The 26185-nt window shown below is 49.4% G+C and overlaps 1 protein-coding gene across 1 annotated transcript; it reads left to right on the forward strand.

Annotated features, from left to right (window-relative positions):
- Positions 1–72: 72 nt before the first annotated feature.
- Rabl6 (RAB, member RAS oncogene family like 6) lies at positions 73–25803 on the forward strand. The gene is made up of 15 exons (XM_032903076.1): positions 73–478; positions 6501–6635; positions 7681–7728; positions 10954–11006; positions 12502–12593; positions 15486–15626; positions 16014–16119; positions 20172–20275; positions 21409–21737; positions 21964–22114; positions 22936–23145; positions 23236–23503; positions 23873–24044; positions 24693–24751; positions 24862–25803. Exons 1-15 carry the CDS (start codon positions 349–351, stop codon positions 25057–25059), a joined length of 2196 nt encoding a protein of 731 aa, XP_032758967.1. The 5' UTR covers positions 73–348; the 3' UTR covers positions 25060–25803.
- The last annotated feature ends 382 nt before the right edge of the window (positions 25804–26185 follow it).

Here is a 26185-nt window from a genome sequence, read left to right on the forward strand (position 1 = left end):
GGGGACCAGGGAGATGCTAGAAAGGGGCGGGACCTAGTGCTCTCTCTCTCTACGCATGCGGCGTCTACGTGTCCCTTTTGGTATCCCGTAGCCGCGCCGGCGCCAAGATGGCGGCGCTGACGGGTACCTGGCTGCTACGCCGAGGGCCGTGGAAGCCTGAGCGGAGCCATAGAAGCTGAGGCCCCAGAACCTCGCTCGAGGCTGCACCCGCCATCTGGCCCCGGCTTGTAGCCGCGCCTGCTCCAGCCTTGGGGGAAGCCTGGGCCGGCCGGACATGGTGCGAGGCGCGCTGCGCTGCCGCCGCCGCTGAGCTCGCAGGCCAGCCCAGCTCGCACGTCCAGCAGGAACATGTTCTCCGCGTTGAAGAAGCTGGTGGGGTCGGAGCAGGCCCCGGGCCGGGACAAGAACATCCCCGCCGGGCTGCAGTCCATGAACCAGGCACTGCAGAGGCGCTTCGCTAAGGGGGTCCAATACAACAGTGAGTGCGGGTCGCGCTGGCGGGGCCCGGGGCGTCCATTCAGCATACGAGGGTCTGGGAGAACCAGAGGGTAGGGGTGGACCCCGTCCCTGAGTTCTGAGTAGTGGTCGTTCCTTGAGAGTCATCACCTGACAGGAGACCTCCAGAGAAGAGCTGTGCATCTACAGTAGTGGAGCAGCGGTGGAGGACCCTGATTGGCGCGGGTACCCTGCGGAGAGAGACCATTACATAACCCGAGGGTGCGCGCGCGGGTCTGTGGCTGGAAGGATGCGTGCCGCCTGCCTTCTCTCCGCTCCCCGCGCCTGCTCTCACTTGAGGCACCCGAAAGTGGGTCGGGTGTGGGCCTTCAGCCGTGTTTGTTTTTGTTTTTGTAAGGGGTATGTTTTTTAAAAATTCAAGAGGCCCTAACTCTCCGTCTCTGACCCCACAAGAAGAAAGCTCTGCCCTTCGTTATAAATTATGTATGTTGTGCAGCGAGAAGCACACAGTTCTCTTGACCTCTTTAGAGTTTTTCCATTTGCAGGTTCTTTTCTAGAACAGTCTAAAGATTCTTGGGCAGTTTCTTGGTCCGATATTGTTTACTTCTCAACTATTTCTATTCTGCCAGATTTTTGAAGTGTGCACACGTGCTGGCGCATACACACAGTTCACTTTAAGTGGTGTCTTACAGGGTCATTGATATTTGGGTGATAATGTGACATTATGAAACTTAGTAAGAGGATTTTTGTACATATTTAGAAGCAAACAGTGTTTACAAAAGTCTATTTCTCTTGAGTCTATGGAAGAGAATATTGAGTCAAATATTCGGTGGTTTGTGTGCTTTGGGATCTATCTTTGCATTCTTTATTTAGTTTATATAGTATTATTTGCAACCTAATTCTGGAAATTAGGCCTGAATTGGAAGCTTCTTACTTTCTAAACTTGCTCCCTACTGGACCCACGCCCTGGTGGTCCTAAAGAGGAGGGAATCTAAGAGTCTTCCATATTTTCCAAGATGTCTTCCTTAGAGGAGCAAACCTGCAATATAATAAATACAAATTCAGGATTCTCGTAAGAGTTTCCAGGTTTTGAATTGTTTATTACAGAATCCTGTCTGGCTCGGGGAGGCAGGCATGACAGTCTTTTTTTCAATATGTCAAAAAGTAACTAAGGCAGGGCAGGTGGTACATGCCTTTAATTCCATCACTTGGGAGTCAGGGGCAGCTGGATCCTTTTTGGTATGCCCAGTGAGTTCCAGGACAGCGTGAGCTACATAATGAGACCCTGTTTCAAAAAAGCAATGGAAAAAGAACAAACTCAAAGAGAACCAGAATTTTAACAACCAAAGATCACTGGGAGTTGTCTGAATTTCAGAAGCAAAAAGAGGGAACTGTGCAACCCGAGTAAAGAGGTCATGCTAAGGAGCAGCCCTGAACTGATGACCCCGCTCCTGCACAGGCTAGAATGCTGCTGTGCCCACAGCCAGTGTGTGATTGACAGCGTGCTGAGCAGAGGGTCTTGCAGAAATAAATCCTAAAGGGTGTTCTATAGAAAAAAGTAGCCGAAGCTGAAAGGATAGGAGTGGGATTTAAACAACAAAAGTAAGCAAAGGAGTGGGTGGGTCCATATGTAGTAAGCCCTAGATAAGCAGTGGTTGTTAGCCACTGGTGATAATGATTTTTATAGGCTGTTGGGTATTTGTTTTTGTTTTTTAACAATACTGAAGTAGGTGGAGCCAGCCCTTAGTCCAGAATGGAGCTGCTAAGACATTGAGACTGGGGGCGGGGGCATCTGAGACACAATCTTACTATGTATCTCTGGCTCTGGAACTCACTTTGTAGACCAGGAGGTTGGCCTTGAACTCATAGAAACCCGCCTGCCAACTGCATCACCACAGCTGGCATACATTTAGAAGTTTTTTGACTTCATATCACAATAAGTGTGAATGTTAAAATGTACAACTCTTCCAACTATGCCAGGCAAAATGTGGGAAAGTTTGCCCAACTTAATAAAAAGCAAAGATGGCTAGGAAGAACCTATTAATAGTAACTCTAAATGCCATTTTTAACCATTTATTTTTTGATACATGTGTGACGGAGGACAGCTCTTTAGTTTTCTCCTATTATATGGCTCCTAGGCATTAAACTGGGGTTGTTAGGCTTCGTGGTGAGAACCTGTACCTGCTGAGCCATCTCGTTGGTCCATCTCACTTGTTTGTTTGTTTGTTTGTTTTTCTCTTATTGGAGATTGAACCTAGGTTCTTGTTAAACACGTGCACTACTGCTCAGCTACACCCCAGCTCCTAAAAATTATTAAATTAAGCAGTAAGAATAATTCCATCTCTATTAGCAGACACAATGCAATCAAGAAATTTGAAAAGAAATCCCTCTAATTGGGCCCTATGGCTTTTTAAGGGGTACGTCTATAATATACAAGCAAAGGGTGGGAGTAAAACAATGGGAAAGAAAAAAAAAAAACAATGGGAAAGGATAGTGGATAAGTCTGAGCATAAGAAGACTGCTGAACTGTGGCCTGCTCCCCTGTAGCTGTAGTACCGTGTGGCACACACTTCGAAGTGAAGGAGTGGGTTTGGGGTAAGGACAGTACAGACCCATTCGGAAACAGGTTACCTGTACATGACTTCCTCTGTCCCTCTCAACCAAAGGACAGCCATAAAAGTTGAGAGTCCCAGCAAACCCCTGAGAATGGTAACAGGACCACATTCTATGACAGTGAGTGACAATGGGGAGACTCTGTATTCTGTGACAGTGAGTGACAATGGGGAGACTGTATTCTGTGACAGTGACAATGGGGAGACTGTATTCTGTGACAGTGACAATGGGGAGACTCTGTATTCTGTGACAGTGACAATGGGGATACTCTATTCTGTGACAGTGAGTGACAATGGGGAAACAGTGTATTCTGTGACAGTGAGTGACAATGGGGAGACTCTATTCTGTGACAGTGACAGTGGGGAGACTCTGCATTCCGGTTTGGTTTTATTCTGAAATAGTGCCCACTGTTCTGCTCAAACTGTTAAACTTGTATGCCAAACTGACCTTTTATCAATATTCTGAGTAGCTGAGACTACAGGCATCTACTTCAGCTATCTTTTTGAAGCTTAAAAGCAGTTCTTTATTAGTTCTCCATTGCTATGGGATGATCAATGTGTAAAAAGTAAAAGTTTAGCAGTCAGGCAGCAGAGGCAGAATTTGTTAGGACTTTGGTTGGAGGTGGGAGAAATTAAAGATCCAGATGGCAACAGTTTCCAAGAAGTTTATGATACAGTGAAAAAATTACCTGAAAATTAGAAAGCTCTCTCTGCAGATAGTGGTGGCACATGCCTATGATCCCAGCACTCAAGACGCAGAGGCAGGCAGATCTCTGAGGCCAGTGCGGTCTACTGAGCAAGTTCCAGAACAGCCAGAGTTACACAAGGAAACCTTATCTAGAAAAAAAATAAATAAATAAAAAAGAAAGTACTTAGAACTCATGGGTCACAAGAGACCCATATTCTTATAAGTTGTTGAGGTAAGAGCATAATTTGGAAGTCTAAAATAATTAATTTTGGGAAAGTAGAAGGGAGGAAATACATGAAAAGACAAGAGCAGATGTTTTTTTCCTTGCAGGCATTCTTTTTTTTTTTTTTAATCTTTATTAACTTGAGTATTTCTTATTTACATTTCATTTGTTATTCCCCTTCCCGGTTTCCGGGCCAACATCCCCCTAACCCCTCCCCCTCCCCTTCTTTATGGGCTTCCCCTCCCCATCCTCCCCCCATTACCACCCTCCCCCCAACAATCAGGTTCACTGGGGGTTCAGTCTTAGCAGGACCCAGGGCTTCCCCTTCCACTGGTGCTCTTACTAGGCTATGCATTGCTACCTATGAGGTCAGAGTCCAGGGTCAGTCCATGTATAGTCTTTAGGTAGTGGCTTAGTCCCTGGAAGCTCTGGTTGCTTGGCATTGTTGTTCATAAGGGGTCTCGAGCTCCTTCAAGCTCTTCCAGTCCTTTCTCTGATTCCTTCAACGGGGGTCCCGTTCTCAGTTCAGTGGTTTGCTGCTGGCATTCGCCTATGTATTTGCTGTATTCTAGGTGTGTCTCTCAGGAGAGATCTACATCTGGTTTCTGTCGGCCTACACTTCTTTGCTTCATCCATCTTGTCTAATTGGGTGGTTGTATATGTATGGGCCACATGTGGGGCAGGCTCTGAATGGGTGATCCTTCTGCCTCTCTTCTCAACTTTGCCTCCCTATTCCCTGCCAAGGGTATTCTTGTTCCCCTTTTAAAGAAGGAGTGAAGCATTTGCATTTTGATCATCCGTCTTGCGTTTCATGTGTCAAGAGCAGATTTTTAAAAGAACTGGGTGAGGCATTCAACAGAACATTTTGAGAGGACCATATGATGACTATTAGACAAATCTTGGAATGTTAATTTAAAAGACAAACAACCAGGTACGGTAGCACATGCCTTTAGTCCCAGCACCTAAGAGGCAGAGGTCTCCAGGCCAATCAAGGCTTATAGAGAGGCTGTCTTAAAAGAAAGGGGTGAGGTGTGCAGAGATAACTCAGAGGTTAAGAGTGCTGAACGTTTTTCCATAGGACCCAGGTTCAGTTCCCAGGACCTACATGGTAGCTCACAATTGTCTATATATAACTCCAGTTCTCTCGGGGATCTGATGCCTTCAGGATCCTGAATGTACTTGGGGTACAGGGCACATGAACTCACACAACCATACATATATATGCATAAAAATAAAAGATATTAAAAAGCAAACCATAAAGACTTTGTCTCTAGGGCTGTAGAGATGCTCAGTAGTTAGGAATGCTTGCTGCTTTTCAACGGGGCCTGAAAGTGTACTGGAGCTTCCAGTGGCAGCAGGTGGGCAGAGCTCCGAGAGCTTATATTTTATATCCCAATCACAGTGACACACTCCTAATCTTCCTAAGCAGTCAACTAAGCCAGCTGTTTGACCATGTGAGTGCACTTATGGGGGCCATTCTCATTCAGACTATAGCAGCAAGATGGGGCCAAGCACATCCCGGAATCCAGCTGAGCCAAGGTGGCCATTGGCTTCTGGTACAGTAGAAGGGTTTGGAAATGGGGGGAGGCTTGGCTGCAGGCAGAGCAGACAGCTTAGGAGAAGGAAGCAGGTGGGTAAGGAAACCCACAAGCATCCCCTTGCTCCTGCCTCTGAAGCTCCCGTATCTTCTTTAGACCCTTTTCTAACTGGTTCCTGGAAGTCTTGAGGGTGTTTTCGGTGGCATTATCAGCCTCTGCCTCTCCCATAGTGCTGCCCAGGAAGCACTAGGCTGACACCCATGCCTTCCCTCCCATCTGATCATGCTCAGTCACTCATGGCTCTCATCTCACCCAACAGAGCTGTCAGCCTGTCCTCAGCTTTGCCTTTGTTCCTCCTGGTGACACTGTCAGCTCCAAACTGCTCCTTATCACATTTCCGAAACACCTAGTGGTGAGCCTCTCTAAAAGGTCTCTTGCCTAAGAACAATACTCCATCCCATTCACCCCATTCCTGAGGATATGTCTGTCCCTGCCCAAAGCCAGGAGAGCCTGCTGAGTTCAGGCCTGGTACTCAGGGATGAGTGAAATAGGACACAGACGTATAGAACTGCATCACAAGCATGATGACTGTGAGAAGGGTTAGCAGGAAGCCATGTCCTAGGCACAGTCCTGGTCCTGTGCATTGTCAGTCCAAGTCTGCAGCCCAGCTCTGATCCTGGACCCCTGGCAATTCCTCGGAGTGTATGACCTCAGGAGAGCCAGGCCCAGACAAAGTGCTCCAGTGTTGCTTCCTCTACCAGCCTGGCTTCTGTTCCGGTGCTACATTTATGGCCACTGCCAGGTCTGCCGAGCCAGAATTGACCTGTGGGAGCTGCTGGTATCCTCACCCATCCCTCCCCTGCATGCCAGTCCCCTGCGCAAATAGGGATTCACCTGGAAATAGAACAGGGTGGTACTTTACAGTCTTTAAAGGGTGACTGATTGATCTTCCTTTCTCTTTTCCGTGCTCATCCTTGCCCCAGTGAAGATTGTGATCCGGGGTGACAGGAACACGGGCAAGACAGCTCTGTGGCATCGACTGCAGGGCAAGAAGTTTGTGGAAGAATACATCCCCACACAGGAGATCCAGGTCACCAGCATCCACTGGAACTACAAAAGTGAGTTCAAGGCCTATAATAGTTCACTGTTTTCCCCCTATACAGTATAGTATCATCCTGCCTTCCAGGTTCCTAGAAAGTCCTTTTAAATATGAGAAAATACTACCTATGTGGGAGACCCCACTAATTAATGTTGCATGTGACTCACCCCATCTGGGTTTTGAATCTGTGACATTTCTTCTCTGTGGTGCCTCAGGCCCAGGATACTCAGGGTTACAAGTAAGGAAGCAAGGACACACTTTCAAAGACTAGAATTCCCTGGACACCTCTAGGAGCAGATCCACCCATACACATCAACAGCACACATGGCTGCTTTGCCTCAGGAATGCATGCTATGAACCATGGTAATGCTTGCCCCTAGAGAACAATGGCTATTTCAACCCTTGCCAGAATTCCCCTTCTGTGTTCTGGGGTCTCCACCATCCTTACAGCCCCATTAGCCCTTAGGACATCCCAGAATGGAGAGTTGCTACTGAGGAGGGGTTGAAGAGCTAACAGGAACTTGGAAAATGATTCCTTTCTGATGCAACTTAGATCTAACAGCATCAGAGAAAGCCTTAGGAGACTGTGGGCCAGGTAGGCCGAAGGCTGTGATGCGGGTGTCAGGGTTACAGCTCACCTAAGCCTGCTTAGGTGACCCATCCCAGCTCTGGCCTCTGTAACTGACTTTGCATTTTACATTCTGCTCAGCTCTTACTGAAAACTGGCCAGTCAGGTAAAGAAGTAGGCTTGGGGAGATGTGACCTAGACAGCCATGTTGGTTTTTATCTGTCCAGGGTGTGAGCGTCCACTAGGGTACCTGAAGGGCCCAGGGACCCACAGGCTACTACTGAGTATAGGTTGTTCTATGATGACCTTGTCTGTGGGCCGGTAGATGCAGCTCGTGCCAGGCCCTGGAGGAGCCTCCCTGCAAACCCTATAGCATGCATTGCAGAGGCCCCAAGCAGCTAGTGACACCAGAACGCCCCTGACCCCATTTGAGAGCCCAGAAGGGGCTGTGATACTGGGCACTAATTTGAGAGGTTTTTTGTTGTTGTTGTTTCAGCCACTGATGATGTAGTGAAAGTTGAAGTCTGGGATGTAGTTGACAAAGGTAAGGTACATTATCTCCTTAGTGCATGGTAGACTCTAAGGCCCCTCCCCTCCACACCCCGCATTTGCATGTACTGTGCCCATCCATTGCCCCAGGTCTGGTTGTTTTCCCTTGGGTCCCATGTCCTGCTTAGCCCTGTCACAGAATCACTTGTGACTCGAAGCATGTCACAAGCACCAGCTTTATCACCTGAAGAATATAGAAGGTTTAGATTCCTGCCAACTGTTAATGTCTGGGTTACATCAGAGTCCCTGTCTGATCCCTTCCCTACCTGCTCTACATTCTGGGTCCTAATCACTTCTATCCCATGTCTGGTAGGCAGAGTAAATGTTCACCCGTGAACCTATCACACACACGTGGCTCTTTTGAGCATTTTGGGAGGGATGGGTATGCTTAAAACTCCGACCTTATAAAGCTGTTCCCAAAGCCCGCCTGTGTGTTTGCCTGTGTCAGCCCTGTACCCATAGTCACACAGCCCTAGAGTCCCAGTGACTTGGCAGCCCTACTCTGAAAGACACAGAAGGGTACCTCTGTCAAATATTCTTTACTAGGTGATGGCTTGATGTCTGTTGTTTGAAACTGATCGGTGGTCTCTCTAATGAGAACTTGCTTTCACAGGCAGATGCCCACAAGGCTGTTGTCTGATTTGGGTCCAGTTTATAGCTACCTGTTTGGCCCTCTGGCATTGGAGGCAGCCCTAATTATTGAGATAGACAGTGTAAGTACAGCGCACCAGCACAGTGAAAACATGCGGGGCTGCACCATGTGTAAGTGCAGCAGCGCAGTAGATTGATGTGGGGCTGCACCACGAGTCCAGAAGACTGGAAGGCAGGGGCAAAGTCAAATGGAGAGAACACATCTTGGGGCAGTACCTTGGTGGGCCCAGGACATCATTCAAACCAATTTCCCACAAACACTTTTAACTGGATTTAGAGAGAAGGCAAGCTGGAGTTGCTTTTGTTACTTCAGCCCATCTCTGTCATTCATGTTTTGGAGGTCAGCAGCCTATATAGAGAGCATTTCTTACAGAATGGGTCACCAAGTCAAAGTACCTAGATAGACCCAGCCACACAGAGACCTCTCCTCATCTAAACCTGCAAAGGGCATCAACAACTCCTCGGAGTACCTTAATGACAGGACCTCTCTCTTTTTTTTCCGGAGTTGGGGACCGAACCCAGGGCCTTGCGTTTGCTAGGCAAGCGCTCTACCACTGAGCTAAATCCCCAACCCCGATCTCATTTTCCTTATGTTAGGTCTTAAGTCCCTCTTTGATCCTGGGGTGAGAGCTCATAGTCCTCCCTGGTATGGGCATTGTGTGTGTGCATGCAGACCTCTGACCAAACAGGCACACCATCACCTATTTACCAGCGTAATAAACATGACCATATAGACATCACTGGCCTCATCAGCATGGTTGTGCTGCATCACCTCCAGGTCCAGAACTTTGTGGGAAGATGTGTCTTCAGGGCTCTTATTTTTTTTGGCTCAGGGTGTGCTTTCTCCTCCTTCCTCAGCCAAGTTCCTTTTGAGTATGGTTTTGGGCCAAGTATTGAAGAACAGTTGAAGCCAGTTTTTTCTCTGATTCCAGCAGTAATACAGCCTAGTTGGACCCTATCCATTGAGCTTCCCTGATGATCCTGATGTGTCTGTATACCTCTGAGTGTTTGTGTATGCATCTTTGGAGCGTTGATACATGACCTGAAGTCCATCACTGTACACACTGAGGGCAAGAGTCAAATCCTTTGAGGCCATCAAATAACTTAGGCCAGCTGTTCCCCACAAGCCATGACCCCATCAAGTCAAGATGTGGAGCTGCTGCTCTATAGAGGGACCACCCTTTGGAACCTCAGTGCCTTCCTAAGCTCTTGCCTCAGCTCTGGTCTGCACATCTGCAATCTGCTGCAGTGGGATGCACTGTCCTATAGAAAGGGTTTTGAAGAGTGGGGTCAGAACTTGGGGCTGGATATCAGATGGGACCATAATGCAGTAGCCTCAGTCTCTCGCTCAGGGCCCTTCAGAGTAGCATTTTACACCCTTAGATGGCCCGAGAACAATGCAGCAGAGTGACACCTCCACTGCCCAGGAGCCAGGGAGGACTTCGCTTCCTGCTATGCTAGACTCACACAACTTCTGCCACCCCACCCAGATCTCTGCTCAGGTCCTTGCTCAGCTGCAGTCAGGCCGGATCCCAGCACAGAGTTCCTAACTCAGGGAGTGCCTGCATGGTCATGGCTGCTGTTGCCTCTTCATTGTAGAGGGTTGGGGAGAAAGGACCTTCTGCCTCTCCTCCCTCCCCATCCCCATGATCCAGTGTCTGAGTAGTGTCCACAGCAAGCAAAGAGCCTTCAGATGTGAGAGAAGTTAAAGCAACTAAGGGCTCAAGGGCATTGGTAAGTTCTCCAGAGGACTAGCCAGGTAGTTGAGCTTAGCAAGCATTAAGCTTTGTGGAGGCAGTATGCTCTAGTCCTTGTTCAGAAGCTTTAAAAGGGAAAGTTGAAAGGAAGTAGCCTGGCAAGTCTTTCCCAGGCCTCCCAGCTACTGTTCAACACTTTTCTATTCCGCCCCAAGAATAGTTCCCCCAAACACTTTACAACAACTTACAGGAAGACGCTGGTGGGCTCGAGGCTCACACCCTAAATGCCCCACTTGCCATTCAGCCTCTGAGGGTCAGGCTGAATCAACTGCGCTAAGGACAGAGGCTGACTCCCCAGGCTGACCTGAGTGTGACAGGCAGTGTCAGGCTGGACTGGCCTCTTCTCTTCTTCCCAGTGTGCCATTGACTTAGTGATACAGGAGAACTGTTTGAGTAACTCAGATTTGGGGTCTCTTTCTCAGCTTTGACCATAGCAACCCTTTATCTCAGGCGGTCTCTTAGCCTCCATGAGAATGAGAGCCAGGCTGTCATGAGGAGGGATCCCTTTGCTCAAGGCAGACCTGGATAGGGAGTCTTTCCTGGCCTGTCTGCTCAGACGCTGAGCACTGACTTCCTATCTAGCTCTACCAGCCTAGGCAGCTCTCACAGTTCTGTATCTCTCCAAGATGAGCGAGGGGCATCTGGACCTACCAGGAGGTTCTTTTAGATTCAGAGGCTGAGTACAGTGCAGTCCCATGTGGCATTAAGGCATTGTGGCAGGGAGGAGGAGGTCTAAGGAAGGATACTCCCCACGTATGCAAATCCTGGGCCCAACAATTTCATTCCTAATTTTTTGTCTGTCTTTTAATAAGGAAAATGTAAAAAACGGGGTGACTGCTTGAAGACGGAGAATGACCCCCAGGAGGTGAGCCACACTGTCAGGTGGGTCTGTGCCAGTGTCTTGAGCAAGGCGCCTGTGGCCACTCCCTGGGCCTCCTGCCCTTTCTGAGATCCTGAACAATCTCATGCTATAGATGCAGTGTCACTGACTGTCCTTAAGACCTTCTGAGATTCTCTCCTGCCTGGGCTGTTTTAGGGTTCCTGCCTACTTAGGGTGCCTGCCCCATATGCGTGGTGTGTGTTCTGCTTCACTCCACAGACATCACAGTGAACTGTTGTGTGAATGGCCTCTTAGGGACCATATTTTACATCTCTGTTACAGTGGCTTTGTTCTTTAAAGTGCTGGCATATTTTGGAGATGTGGCCGTAACACCACAGGTGAGACCAGGTGATCTCTGCTTGCTCCCTGGAAGCTGTGACACAGTGGGCACATTTGTGTGGTCCTTCCTTTCAGTTGTTTTAGAGACCCCTGCCCTGTCTTCTCCTCCTTCAAGGCTGGAAGTTTAAGTGATACATAACCCCTTCCTGGTACTGTCCCATGTGCTGTGTGTTTGGGACTTACCTTGATTGCTTGGGTTTTGTTTTTGCATAACTTTCTGTTTGGGTTTTGTTTTTTTTTTTGTAAATTTATTGACAGTTTCATACACATGTATAATATATTCTGTTTACTCTTTACCTCTTTCCTGTCTCCTTCCTACCCTGTCATCTGTTCCCTCTTCCTACAAGTCTCCTGTCCTGTGTGTGTGTGTGTGTGTGTGTGTGTGTCCGTGTCTGTGTGTGTGTCTGTGTGTGTCTGTGTCAGAGGCAGGGGACCCAAGTGATTTTAAACTAGGACCTTCTGTCTGACCACATGTTTGGAATTATCCATCGGCATTTGTTATGCTCACTGTTGGGTACAGGGTTAGGACCCCAGGAGACCTAGCCTCCCAAGCCTGTGATTGGCTGTTGGCAGATGCAGGCCACCACACTTTCTTTCTGCTCTGTATTCAGCCATGTTCCCTGAGTCTAGTTTAGAGCTATGCACTAAATGTCCATTTATTCCTAACACCTCAAGCAACCAAAAAGAAAAGACTTTTTTGATTAAGTATGAGAGTAGCATTTCTGTACAAACAAAAACATAATGTGAAATGCAGTTTGGCTGAGGAACAGCTGTGACCCACTCACCTCGTCCACTGCCTGGGACTGCCCAGCCATGGCGCTTGCCCAGGGTTATAGCACCGAATGTTGTGTTTGCTCTCCCGCTGGAGACCATCTCAAGGGGTAGCTGACAGCTCCAGCACTGGCTTCTGGGAGTCCTAAGGCAGGCCTCCCTGTAGAGATGGAACTCGCTGCTCCAGCTCCCACAGCTAACCTTGTGTGCACCACAAGTGTTTCCTCGTTTTTTTGTTTGTTTGTTTTTTTAACATGAAGTAACTTTTAGATTAGAAAAGCCCCACTCTGCGTTTTTCAGGTGTTTGAAGGTCCACAAGTGTGGGATTGGCCAGGGACACAGTCTTAGCCTTTCTTCCTTCTGTTTCTAGGCAGAGTCTGAAATGGCCCTGGATGCTGAGTTCCTGGATGTGTACAAGAACTGTAATGGAGTGGTCATGATGTTTGATATCACCAAGCAATGGTAAGAGGGGCAGGTGACCGGCAGAGGCCGCATGCCTTCATGTACTCTGCGATTCCTCTTGGTGTGAAACCTGCTATGCCAGGTGTGAGTAGAACCCCCTGACCTAGGGGACTGAGGCATCGATATCACAGGATGGGCAGAGTTTAGGCAGGAGCTGGCTCAGGTTTATAGCCAACAGTGGTAAGGATTAGGTGTCACTTTGTACAACCTTGCTGTCCTGAAAACACCATATAAAATTTGTCAGAATCAAGTGGCCTGTAGTATTGGAGGGGCTCCCAGAATCAGCCATACACACATACACACTCAGTAACTCACCAAGAAGGCACAGTTAAGATTTGTGACAACAAAGGTCAAAGAACAAAGTGAGAATGGGCCTGGCGGTACAGTGAGCAGGTGCAAGCTTCCTAAGATCCACCATACTGCACTGAGGGGACATCGTGAGAAACGTGCTCCAGAGACTGCATTGCATACCACTGGAAGACGGGAAACTTCTCTAACTGACAGGAGGAAACCCAAGGGCCCCAGAGGCTCGCTTGCTCTGTACCCTGAAAAATAGTCTCTTAACACTGTAGCAGTCAAACGTGGTGCACACATATAAGCCCAACACTTGGGAGACAGAGACAGGTGGATCTCTGTGAGTTCAAAGCCAGTCTGGTCTACATAGACAGTTCTAGGCCAACCATGGCTACATAGTGAGACTCTGCCTTAAAGAAAACTGACTACAGTATAAGAACAGAAGTCCTGACAGCAGCCCATGTAGACGCAGCCCTGGGTTCACCTTGATTTTACTCTGCGTTTACAGTTCTATTAGTGTTGAGTGTGTAATCTGTGTTCAGGTTGGAAAGACAGAGAAAAGCATTCTGTCATGTCATGTCACTGCCGACGGCTGAGCAGGCCAGCTAGATTTTCATGCATCATATGCATACAATGGAAGCATATCTTCCTCGGTTTCACTCGTGCTATTTAAGAATAGTCACACACTTGGTTACACCAGCCTCCAGCATGTATACATGCTAAGCCTCAGAGTCAAGTTTGCACTGTGCATGTCACTGATTCCGGTTTGACGGTCTTGAACCCATAGATCCTTGGTAGCCACAGCCTACATCACATACTTTCTATAGCCTCTGCACCGTATTCACAGGCCCAGCTCCAACCTTCCCAACCTTCGGGACCTGTATGCTTGCCTGACAAGCTGTCAGTTGTCACATGCAAGAATCCTTTGGGGGCTATAAGAGGCTCCAGTTTATAAGCTCCGGTTCAGCAGTACACGTGCCATAGACACACATGCAAAGCTGTACTTCTCATGCACAGATCAGAGTGCACTGCTCTTTTATACATGGACAGTGCGTTTTCCCATGTGAGTGAGGGCAGTCTGTTTGCCTATTATTTGGGACATGGCCTCCCCGTGTGACATTATGTTTGGACATGGAAGGCCTCTGTGCTTCATGAAGTGTTTCTTTGCAGTCTAACTTCACAGACCCTGTAGCTGTCAGGGGATATTATAGAGGGGCAGGTAGCACAGCAGGGACCTAAAAGCTTGGCTTAGCATCAAGACACAAGTTCTACAGAGTGGGTAGGAGGCTAAGCCAGCTCGGGAAGAATGTCCAGATGCATATGTGGGGACCATAAGGCTTCATAGGCCCTTGTCACAAAGCACCATTTGTCAGACCACAGGACCAGGGCCGTTTCTTGGTGTCTGAGATCCCGAGTCACCAGCATGTTTGGCTCAGCTAGTCCTGGGAGTCAGCAGACACTGTTCAGAGTCTGGACACTGGTCATGGATGGAAACAGCTAGGTTCACACAGCTACCATTTCAGGCCAGCAGGCGCTCTTCAGGTGTTGGGTAGGATCAAAGGTGCAGGAGATGCTTCAGGTGCATACACCACGGACAGGAGAAGCTGCCATGGTTAAAATGTGCTGCATTCATAATTGCTTGGCTGGGAAGCTGGGTCAGACCCATTTCACTGGTTGTGGGAGGTGCTAGTGGGTTTTAAACTAGGTCTCCGTGTAGCTGACCTGGAACCGACTATACAGGCTGAACTGGCCACAAACTCCTAATCCTCTTACCCTAGCTTTCTGAATACTGTGGTTATTGGTATGTACTGCCTTCCATGGGTTTTGGGAAAAGGGGGAGGGGAGCAGGGCATGAGTACTGGAGATTGAACCTAGGACCTTGCATTTACTAAGCAAGTGCTCAACCACTGAACTATATCCCCAGTCCTGGTTGGGGCTTTACAAGCCATTTGAAGACATTGGGTGACTTTAAAGTAGAACTACGGGGCACCCCCACATTAAGTCAGTCTTGGAGAGACCTGTAGACTTTGTGAACAGCATGGTCTACACTGCAGAATAAGGAATGTCCTAGAGACAAAAACACATCACTAAGGACACTTCAGTGATGGTAACCAGGAGGCAAGACAGCAAGCAGAGAGAAGTGAATGAGCTGCAACCCCAGCACCTGTAATGCTACAAACAGGTGAGGCTCCAAGCCTTTCTTGGGGGTAGTGGGAGAGAGTCGTGTGATGGAGACCAGAGGACAGGCTGAGTCAGCTCTTCCACTCTATCATGTGGGCCCAACGATCAAACTCAGGTCATCCAGCCCAGCGGCCAGCACTTCTACCCACTCAGTAAGCCACCCCACCAGCCCTTGAAGGTGATTCATAGGGACATAGACAGGTGTCATACCAATTAAAGGCAAGAGAACAGGTACCTTGAATTGGGCTCTCTGGAGAGGCAGTGGCCAGGGATGCGGGCCGAAGGTTGTAGCGTTTGTTCATCTCTGAACCCTGCCTGAGGTGACAAGTGCTCTGCAGAGTTAGACCAAAAAGGTAGTTACACACAGCTCTCTGAGGATCGCACAGCTAAGGCAAAACACTCCCTCCCTTTTCAAAGGACCTTCAATTACGTTCTCCGGGAGCTTCCCAAAGTGCCAACCCATGTGCCTGTGTGTGTGCTGGGCAACTACCGTGACATGGGTGAGCATCGAGTCATTCTGCCAGACGACGTGCGTGACTTCATTGAGCACCTGGACAGGTGGGTGCTACCACTTCTGCTCCTGTGATGCACTCTGGTGGTGTCGGGGAAGCTGGTAGACACTGGAGCAGTACAGTACAGGCCGTGTCTTAGCCTGTGTTGGAGATAGGATGACAGCACCTGGCCAGACAGGGTGAGGAGTTCAGGTCTCCAGGGGATGGTAATGCTGTAGAAGATCGGAAGACCTTATATGCCAGGACTGTGGGCCCCGCCTGGCTCTTGTCTGGCTCTTCAGACCACCCCAGGAAGTGTGCAGCAGAATGTCCTTAGGAACTGGCTGCCAGAAGGAGGCTGGGTAGGCAGGATGCCTTAGGCTTAGGTGTGGCCCTGGACAATGGGGCTGAGCTATACTGCCTGTCAAGTTCCTTTTTCTTTCTTTGAAAACAGACCTCCAGGTTCCTCCTATTTCCGCTATGCTGAGTCTTCCATGAAGAACAGCTTTGGCCTAAAGTACCTGCATAAGTTCTTCAACATCCCATTTTTGCAGCTACAGGTAAGTGTGTACCAGGTAGGGCAAACAAGTGAGAAGCCATCACTTCTGTGACTCTCACAAGAATTGCCCTTCTTCCTAAACCTGATACCACCCTTGGCAACCTTCTTGGGAACCGGCTACCACATGTATGTAGTGGGTGCTACCACATGTATGTAGTGGGCTGGAGGTGGCACAGGTAGTCTCGGAGCAGTTGGCCAAGAGTCAGGTAACATGTCCTGCTCTCTAAGGGCATTTGGAAGTCAGGACAGCATGGTGTCTCTGAAGCGCTGACTGAAGTGCACACCCCCTTTCCCAGATAAACAGATAGCTGTGGAGGAGGTCCCAGTCACACTGAGGTGTCTTTCAACAAGAGGCAGGTCCCAGGATATGCAGCTTCTGTGACTACATTCAAATGCTGGGGCTGGCTGTACTCTGTGAACCATGCCCTCTGCCATCTATCTCATGAAGAAAAGAAAACCTGTAGCCTTGCCAGAAGCATCTAGCCGTCCTGATGCAGTGGAGGCAAGTAGGGTGCCTGTCAGGGTAAAGAGCTGTGCCTACCCTGCTTTTCCCCTAGTGCTCCTGTGGAACCTTCTGGATGTACAGAAGTGGCCAAGGCTGTCCGTGGAGACACAAGCCTGTAATCCAGCATTCAGAAAGCTGAGTCAGGAAGATCACGTCAGGTTAAAGGGTACATAGTAAGGTTCAGTAAGAGGGAGACCCATCTAAAAAACTTAAAAGGGTAATTCCAGTACTTAGGAAATAGAAGCAAGAGGATCAGAGGTTCAGGGTCATCCTTTGCAATGTCACAGGTTCAAGACCAGCCTGGGCTCCCTCAAGAACAGAAAATGTTGCAGAGGTAGTAAAACATGACCATATCCCCACCCAGTCCCCATTATCTGCAGTTTGTTTCTACATTTGTCTAAACCAAGGAACCAGTATCGATATGTGTGTAAACTAAAGGCTCCATCTAGTCCCAGTTTCTTCAGAATCCTGCCCTGCTAAGCTCTGGTCAGTGTCTCTGTTCTCGATGTGTGTTGTAGCTTCTCAGAGCTAGTAGAGCCACAGACCATGTAGACGGTGGAACAAGGCTCTCGATCCTAAGCATAATAACAAGACCAGGGGCTGGAGAGATGGCTCAGTGGTTAAGAGCACTGACTGCTCTTCCAGAGGTCATGAGTTCAATTCCCAGCAACCACATGGTGGCTCACAACCACCTGCAATGGGATCAGATGCCCTCTTCTGGTGTGTCTGAAGACAGTGACAGTGTATTCATATACAATAAATAAATAAAAAACAAAACAAAAAAAGGACCAATCCCTGAGCCACATCCCTTTTGGTACAAGGTCTCTGGTGAACAAGAAAAGGCTAAACAGTCTTAGCTGTCTTTTTTTTTTTTTTTAAAGATTTATTTTATTTATATGAGTACACCGTAGCTATCTCCAAACACCGCAAGAACAGGGCATCAGATCTCATTATAGATGGTTGTGAGCCACCATGTGGTTGCTAACCTCTGGAAGAGCAGTCAGTGCTCTTAACCACTGAGCCATCTTTCCAGCCCCCTAGCTGTCTTTCTAGACCTGTAGCCTCCCCTGTATCTAGTAGCCTTTCATACTTTATGCAAGACATCCATCTCATTTAGAAAGGTAAAGCCTTCCTTTTCTTCATCTCTTCTTTTGAGGAACATGAGGTTCCTGCAGATGGGGGCTGTGATAAGGAACCTCTACCAGAGGCCTTTCCTGTTGAGTCACCAAACTTTTTCTTGGGAGACATCACACTGGTCTACTAAATCTAGGTAGGGATCCCATGACAGACGGTATGATTACTGCCACAGTCTAACCTGGTGACCCAATGAGTTTCATTGGGGTTACTTACAGGAGCAGAGATGACTCAAAGACAACTGCATCACCAGAGCCTGCCCAGCATGGGTGACAGCTTACACAAGCTGAAAACCTGGAGTTCATTGCATAGCCTTCCCATGCAACTGGTCTGGTCTGGATCTTTTTTGCAGCCTTTCTCCTCAGAGAGTCAGCCTTTATTGCTGATTGGGACAGGGGGGCCTAGTGAATCTGGTCAATTTCAGGGACTTCCTGAAGCTATATTCAGTTGTTTGCCTTCTTATTTAAAGAACTCTGCAGCATGGATGTTTTAATCTAGGAGGAAACTGTTAACCAAACTCCTCACATTGCTCTATTCTATGAAAGCTTTACCACTGACTTAGACCAAGGGACGCAAAGTAGTGCCAGAATAGTCATTTGTGCTAAAAGCCTGAGCTGAGACCCAAACCAATACAGCTTTCCTCCATGGTTCCTTGCAGGGAATGATGGCCACTGTCTGCTGTCAGGGTGCTGGGTACCTGGAAGTAACCATGAATTGAAACATTCCATCTTGGAGGGGCTGGCTGCTCTTCTAGAGAATGGCAGTTCAATACACAGCACCCACGTGGTGGCTCACAACTGTCGATTGTCAAGGGATCTGAAATGCCCTTCTGGCTCTGTGAGCGAGCACCAGACATGTACATGGTACACAGACACAGCTTGCAGACAAAACATTTTTTTATTAGATATATTTCTTTATTTACATTTCAAATGTTATTTCCTTTTCCGGTTTGCTGTTCATAAGTCCCCTATCTGCTCCGCCTCCCTGATACAGGTGCCCCCCCCCATCCACCCCAGACAAAACATTTTAAAAGAAAAAAAACATTACTTTTTGGATTTGGGAATGTAACTGTTAGATTACTTGCCTACTATGCATGACCATGTGTGGCACAGGTCTATAATCGCAATACTGGGGAGGTGGAGGCAAGGAGGAAAAGAAATTCAACATCATCCTTAGCCATATAGCAAGTTCAAGGCTAGACAACCATGAGGCTGGAGAGATGGTTCAGTAGTACAGCCTGCCGCCCTTCCAGGGGGTCGGAGTTTAGTTCCCAGCATCCACATTAGGTAGCTCAGAAATGTGTATGCTTCAAGAGAGCCAGTACACACTGTCATCTAAACATGCGGCTTCACTTAGACATGTGTGGGCATGAAAATCTCAGAACGTCTTGGGTATGGTGATGCACGCCTCTGATCCCAGCACTCAGGAGGCAGAAGTAAGTGGATCTCTGAGTTGGAGGCCAGCCAGGGCTACACAGAGAAAAGCACCTACAATTATTTAAATCACCAGTTACTAGTCAGTATTCAGGGTAAGATCTAAATAGACTATACAATGTATGTGATGTGGCCATCTGGGCTTTTCTTAGTGTAGCACATGTTCAGTTTTAAAGTAGAGCCCTCGTGAGTCTGAGGCATGCCTGCTTGTTAGTCCTGAGTGTCGACTGCATCATTCTTGTGTATTTCTTTGTACTTTTCTTTTTCTTTTTTTTTTTTTTTTTTTTTCCAGAGTTGGGGACCAAACCCAGGGCCTTGCTTGCTAGGCAAGCGCTCTACCGCTGAGCTAAATCCCCAACCCCATTTTTTTTTTTGTCTGTGTGTACTTTTCAAAGTATAAACAAACCCCAGGTCTCTTGGTCTGCAGTTAACTCCCACTTTTTTCATTTGGTTTGTTTGCTCTGTGCTGAAAGGACCCCAGTGTGAGCCTGGGACAAGCCAGGCAGTGCCTCTTGTCCACCAGGGCCTCTCTAGTTAGGAACACAGTCCTGTTCTGTGCTCCTCACACAGCCTAGAAGCCGCTGTGTTTTAAGATTAAGTTTTAATGCAATAAGCCATGTTGACTGACAGCCATGACAGCTGGACTCTGATTTGATCAGCTTTGTTCATCAAACTAGAAATGCATGTTTTACCCAGTTAGTACCTGGCAGAGTTTCTCACCTAAAGTTGCCCCTGAAGCTCCACAGACACCATAAGCACCTGTTTCCATGCTTCTGTGGCCTGATAAGTATTGTAGCCAACAAAAGTGCTAGTGACCAAAGATGCGGAACAGCAGGCGGCACTTCCTGGTGCAGCTCCACGTGGCTTATATCCTCCAAGTCATGAAGCTGACCTTGCAGGCAGCCAGACCTCGGGTCTCTGACAGAGACAGGCTGTAGAATGGGGAAGAGGCATATTCAGCTATGTCCGCTTCCTCTGCAGAGGGAGACACTGCTGAGGCAGCTGGAGACAAACCAACTAGACATCGATGCAACACTAGAGGAGCTGTCCGTGCAGCAGGAGACCGAGGACCAGAACTACAGCATGTACGTGAGCCAGCGTCTACGCCATGTAGGCCCTGACTACATGGAGTGGGAAGGATGGGTCCTACACCCTGTTGCTTCATGTCCACAAATAGGAGCCGGGGCCAAGCTTTGGGCTGTACCTATGAGGCAGTGGAAAAAGCACCATATACAGTCAGCCTGAGTGTCCTTCAGCCAAGACCTTGGTACTACTCAGTGTAGAACAGTATGGGACGCATCGGACTAACATGGCTCAGCAGCTCCTCTCAGCCTTCTAGGACGTGTCCATGCTGCCCAAAGCTCTTCCTGTTCATCTATTGGGGTTTAGTTATTAATATGAGCTAACTAGTAAGATATTTAGTCAGATCAACATTTGTCTAGAACAAGTAGATTAACACTTTGAACTGAGCTATGCTGACCTGAGGAGCAGCCTCAATCTCCCTACATTTCCCTTTTAGTTCTTGTAGAAAGTAAGGGCGCATGCTCCTGAAGGTGGGCTGTGTCAGCTCTGGCCCTCTCCACCACCAAGTACTTTGGAGCCTACAGAACCTACAAAGTGCTTAGACCTGTGGTATTGTTCCTATGTGTGGATCAGCACGTGCCTGGATGAGAGCCACTCCTCTTCTCAGGTTGCCATATCTGTCACCATGCACAAAGCTTAAGTGGAGGGTCAAGGGCCTCAACATAAAACCAGACACATTGAATCTGATAGAAGAGAAAGTGGGAAGAGCCTTGCACTCATTGGCACAGGGACATTTCCTAAACAGAACTGCAATGGCTCATGCTCTGACCACCTCGCTAACCATAACCAGTCCCACTTCTTCATCCCTATTGGCCATGTGGGGACTGCCCAGTGCTACTGGCCTGCCCGGACCCCATAGGCATGATTGGTCCTGAACCTCTGCTGAGCAACTCGGGTCCCAGGCTGAAGAAGTGCCCGAGTAGAGGGAGAGCATGTCCTTGGGAGCAGCCGTGCTAAAGAGATAAGATAGGCAAGGGAGTGGTCTGGGTACCAAAGGCTGGGACAGTGGACTGGCAGACAGACCCTGTCCTCTGCCTAATAGTATCAATATAAAAGACACACTGATACCTGAAAGCCATGGAGAGAGGGCCAAGAAGAAACTGGTTCCTCACTCCCTGCCCTTTTGCCCTCCTAGCTTCCTTGAAATGATGGAGGCTCGAAGTCGAGGCCATGCATCCCCTTTGGCAGCCAATGGGCAGAGCCCATCCTCAGGCTCCCAGTCGCCAGTCGTGCCTCCAAGTGCTGTATCCACAGGGAGTTCCAGCCCCAGCACACCCCAGCCTGCCCCTCAGCTGTCTCTAGGTGTCTCCTCCACCTGTCCCTCAGCACCGTCTCCTGTACCCTCTTTGGAGGCCACGCCCTCCTCTGTACACCCTCCAGCCCCAGCTCCAGCCCAGCGCCGCAGTATCATCTCTCGCCTGTTTGGGACCTCACCAGCTGCAGAAGTGACCATTTCACCTCCAGGTAAGCCTGGGAGCAGCTCTTGTGTGTGAATTTGGGGCCACCTTCTGATATTTTGAGCCTCCTATTCCTCACTGGAATGTCCCTGTGCCCCTGAAAAGCCACATGGACCAGCCACTCCTTAACCTGGTTCTAAAATAGCCAAGTCTCAATCCTTCAGGCACAGTTTTGGGGCTTGCCTAGCATGGAGGCAAGGACCAAATAAGAAGGAAGCAGCATTTCTCTGTAGAGCCAGCTCCAGCCCTAGAGGCTCCAGTGAGAGTCCAGAATGTTGAGGATTTTGTCCCTGAAGATGGCCTTGACCGAAGCTTCCTGGAAGACACAACCGTGCCTAAAGACAAGAAAGTTGGAGCCAAAGGGCCACAGCAGGATAGTGACAGGTAAGGGTAAAACATTGATAACAGCTCGAGGACCAGTCAACAGAGCTTCCCCATCCCATTCATACCCGGGCCTCAGAGACACCATTGGGGTTGTGGACACAGCTCTCTGCTGCTTGCTAGGTTGGCAGTCAGCTCTGAGGACAAAAGCTATGGCTGGAAGAAATGAGGGAAGGGCTTAGATCATCTCAAAGCCCACTCAGGCTGGTCACTGCCAGCCGCCCTGGGAATACAGACAAACAGCTTACCCAGGAGTAGGACAGAGTTTATGACCACAGCAAACTACAGCTGAACATTGAGCTGAGTCTTCCTAGGATAGCAGGAGCTTTGGCAGGTGGCCTACCAGGGACATAGGCCTCTTGAGGCCCCAGTCTATGTTGAGGTATAGCGAAAGTCACCTGGTTCTCCAGACCTTGAGAAACAGGCCCTGGCCAGGTCTGACTTCCTGCAGCCAGCCCTTCTCACAACCCCCTCTCTAAACAACATCTGTCTATAGTTAAGCCTGCGACTACTCCCTCTAACAGATCAAATGTTGAAAGACTATTACTGTCTCCAGCATCACCATTCTGTATGGGACCAAGCTTCCCTTCCAGAAACAAATTAGAGGCTTCTTTCTGGACTCCTCCCACTGATTCCCTCATTGGCCAGCAACAGGCAGTACCTCCCTCACTCTTTAGTCCACCTGTTCTCAGCAGAATGCCCAGAAGCTCTTGCCACTGGAATGTGGTACTACAGACAGGGCAGATCTAGAGGCAGCGAGTCGGGTGGGTGATCAGCAACACACAGCCCCCTCAGAACTTCTGATGGCCAATCCCTCTTTGCAGTGATGATGGAGAGGCCCTAGGAGGGAACCCAATGGTGGCAGGTTTCCAGGATGATGTGGACATAGAAGACCAACCACATGGCCAATCCCTGCTGCCCTCAGACCCCATTCCCAGTAAGAACATCAGTCTCTCAAGTGAGGAGGAAGCTGAAGGATTGGCTGGCCACCCCAGAGTGTCTCCTCAGCAGTGCTCAGAGCCTGAGACTAAATGGTATGGGCTGGGATTCCCAGAGTGTGGCCAGCTGAGGTGGTGGCAGCCCAGAGTGGCCTCAGAGCTCCTGACATTTCTTCTTATATGAAGGTCCTCCACCAAGGCCTCACATCCACAAAAGAAGGGAGCCCCCACGCGAGGCATACCACCGTGGTCAGATGGTCTTAGCACTGGCTTGGGGCCCGAACTCAGCAGTACCAAGCCACCCACTGATGGTTCTCAAAGACCCCAGGAAGGGAAGGACAAACAGGTGTCATCAGAGAGCGATCCTGAGGGTCCCATTGCTGCCCAGATGCTGTCATTTGTCATGGATGACCCTGACTTTGAAAGCGATGAGTCGGACACCCAGAAGAGAGTGGTAAGGAGAGGCTGCTGCTTGGGCAGCTCGGGCTCCATCCTTCGAGAGATGGAGGACAGTCAAGGTCTGTTTCCCAGAGGAGGGTCTGAGGAGATGCAGGAGAATGTTCTGGCTCCAGTTCCCCACTGCAAGCCCTTTCTTATTTACTGTGTGTCTGAAGCCTGATGGAGAAAGTGAATGAGAGTTCATGGGAGGGGGCCCATTGTCTACATGAAGGCACTGCTGGTCTTTCTGAATCTGGGTCAGCTTAGCCCCTCCCATCTGGCCCCATCCTAGCCCCTGGAGTCCGAAGTGGACTTGCCAACCTCTCTTCCCAGATCCCATGTAGTGGTCAGGGGACAACAGGCCTACCAACTGCTCTCTTTCCAGGGCAGGTTCCCAGTAAGAGAAGACCTCTCTGATGTAACTGATGAGGATACTGGCCCTGCTCAGCCACCCCCACCCTCCAAGTTCCCAGTCCCTGCTTTCAGGCTGAAGAATGACTCAGATCTCTTTGGGCTGGGCCTGGAGGAGCTGGGACCCAAGGAAAGCAGTGAGGAAGGTAGGAGGGCCTGGGTTTGCCCCTCTCCTTGGAACCTGTTAGGACTTGGAGGCCTTGTCTGTGGTGCTCCTATGTTTAGAATTTACACTGCCTATGGTTTCTCTTTCGTCATAGTCATTAGCTGTGAGAGGTGAAACTGTCACACCAGCTGGCAAACATGCACCCAAATATGGTCCTGAATAGTCACCTAAGACTGTGACTGTCACACTCTATCCATGGTTCCCTATGGGTCCTCACCTCTCCAAATGTTCTGCCAACATTCCATGCTTTCAGGTGTCCCAAGCCTGTGGGGCAGAACGATTTTAGGAGAAAGGGAGAAAAAAACAAACAAACAGACAAACCCACAGGCTAATAAAGGTTACAACAGGGAGAATTCCTGGGAACCTCAGACCCAGGCTTCCTGGAGAAGTGCTTGGAGCTACAGCCCAGGGACTTGGGCCTACTCAGCCCCAGCAGACAGCTTAGGACTGTTACTGTCAGGTTCTCAGCCCCAGAGGGAGGGGAAGAAATTACTCACAGGCTTGATCAAGACTCACCAGCACAAAAATACATAGCTTGCCCGTGGAACCAGGATGGGGTCTCTGCAGAGGGCCCCTGCCTGCCTACAAAATGGTAGCAAGTAGGAACTCAGCTGTCTTTCTTGTGCAGATAAAGACAGCAAACTTCCCTCCAAGGAAAAGAAGAAAAAGAAGAAGAAAAGCAAAGAGGTACACACCCTGCCACCATTGACCTTCCAGTCAGCCCAGCTTCCACCCCTGGACGGTGGGCTAACCTTGTGGGGTGCCCACTGACTACAGTTCTGCTCTCTGACCTTCAGGAGGAAGAAAAGGCTACAAAAAAGAAAAGCAAACATAAGAAGAGCAAGGATAAGGAAGAGGGCAAGGAGGATGGGAAGAAGAGGAGGAAGCCCCCTCGGAGCAAAGAGCAAAAGGCTGCGGATGAGCTGGAAGCCTTCCTGGGGGGTGGGGCCCCTGGCAGCCGCCACCCTGGGGGTGGGGACTATGAGGAGCTCTAGACATACCCGGGCAGTTGACTGTCTGAGAAGAGGTGGGCTGCTGTCTATGCTCCCACATTCCCAGGACCACCCTGCCACCTACGTCCCTCAGCCATTATGTCTGCCCCTCTGTGGTCTGGCCCACTCTACATTGATTTTTGTGCTGGAGACCTTGGTGGTAATCAGGCCCTTGGGTCCGGAGCTGCAGGTGCTGGGCCTCAACCCAGCAGAAGCCTGCTCTGCAGGGAGGGAGGGGACAGAATAAAGTTGCAGCTGGCTTGGTGGACCATCTGGCCCTCCCAGAAGCTGCAACCAGTCCCCGGTGTTTCTCAGGGATGTGCCTGGGGCCGAGAAGGGACCCACCAGGGTCTGTTTACAGAGGCAGGGTGTGGGGCTGCTTGGCTTCTTTAATGTCCACCACCCAGCCCCACTCCTGCTTGCCTTCCTGAGCTCTCCCAGAGCCACAGCATGGCTTGGGTTGTGGACCTTCTTCCCCATGGATCCAGAGTAGAACAGGGTCCTGCCCTGAGCACAGATATGTTACTCGGGAGGGCACGACAGCATCTGCTACTGCAAAGTGGCCCAGGCCCCGCACCGAGTAAGACTGGCAAGAGAAAACAATGTACCACCTCTCCTGTGGGAGAGGCACTAACAGGCTGCCACTGTGTGCCAGCTGCGCCTCTGCCTGTTGAGCGCCTGCGCAGGTGAGCCTAGAGGGCGCCTTCTTAGACACTCCGCCCATACCATAAAGCTCTCTGATTTTACTGTGGTGTGTGACTGTTTTTTGGGTCCCTAAGCTGCCTGAGATGAGACCAATGAGCCAGGTGCCATTAAGCCAAAGAACTGTTTTCAAGAATACCTGTTCCAAGAGCAGAGGGACATTCTACAATGCTGGCCCAAAAGGTGGTCTGAGGACTTAGTACCTAGTCATACCATGTCATCCAGAGAACCAAGGTGGCCATGGTTCAGGTTTACCGCCACGGGCTGATGCAAGGCTACTGCAGGGAGACTATCTGGGAATCTCAGGCCCTGGTAAGGTAGTTCTGTCCCGCTCTGCTCTGCCTCCCTGCCTGCTGGGAGTCTGGGGGTGCCTGCAATTGAGAATTTCGCCCCCGCTGGCAGCTCTCCACTCTCGCCCACTGTGGAC

Source organism: Rattus rattus, chromosome 5, assembly GCF_011064425.1.
Source record: "Rattus rattus isolate New Zealand chromosome 5, Rrattus_CSIRO_v1, whole genome shotgun sequence".
Taxonomy (NCBI): domain Eukaryota; kingdom Metazoa; phylum Chordata; class Mammalia; order Rodentia; family Muridae; genus Rattus; species Rattus rattus.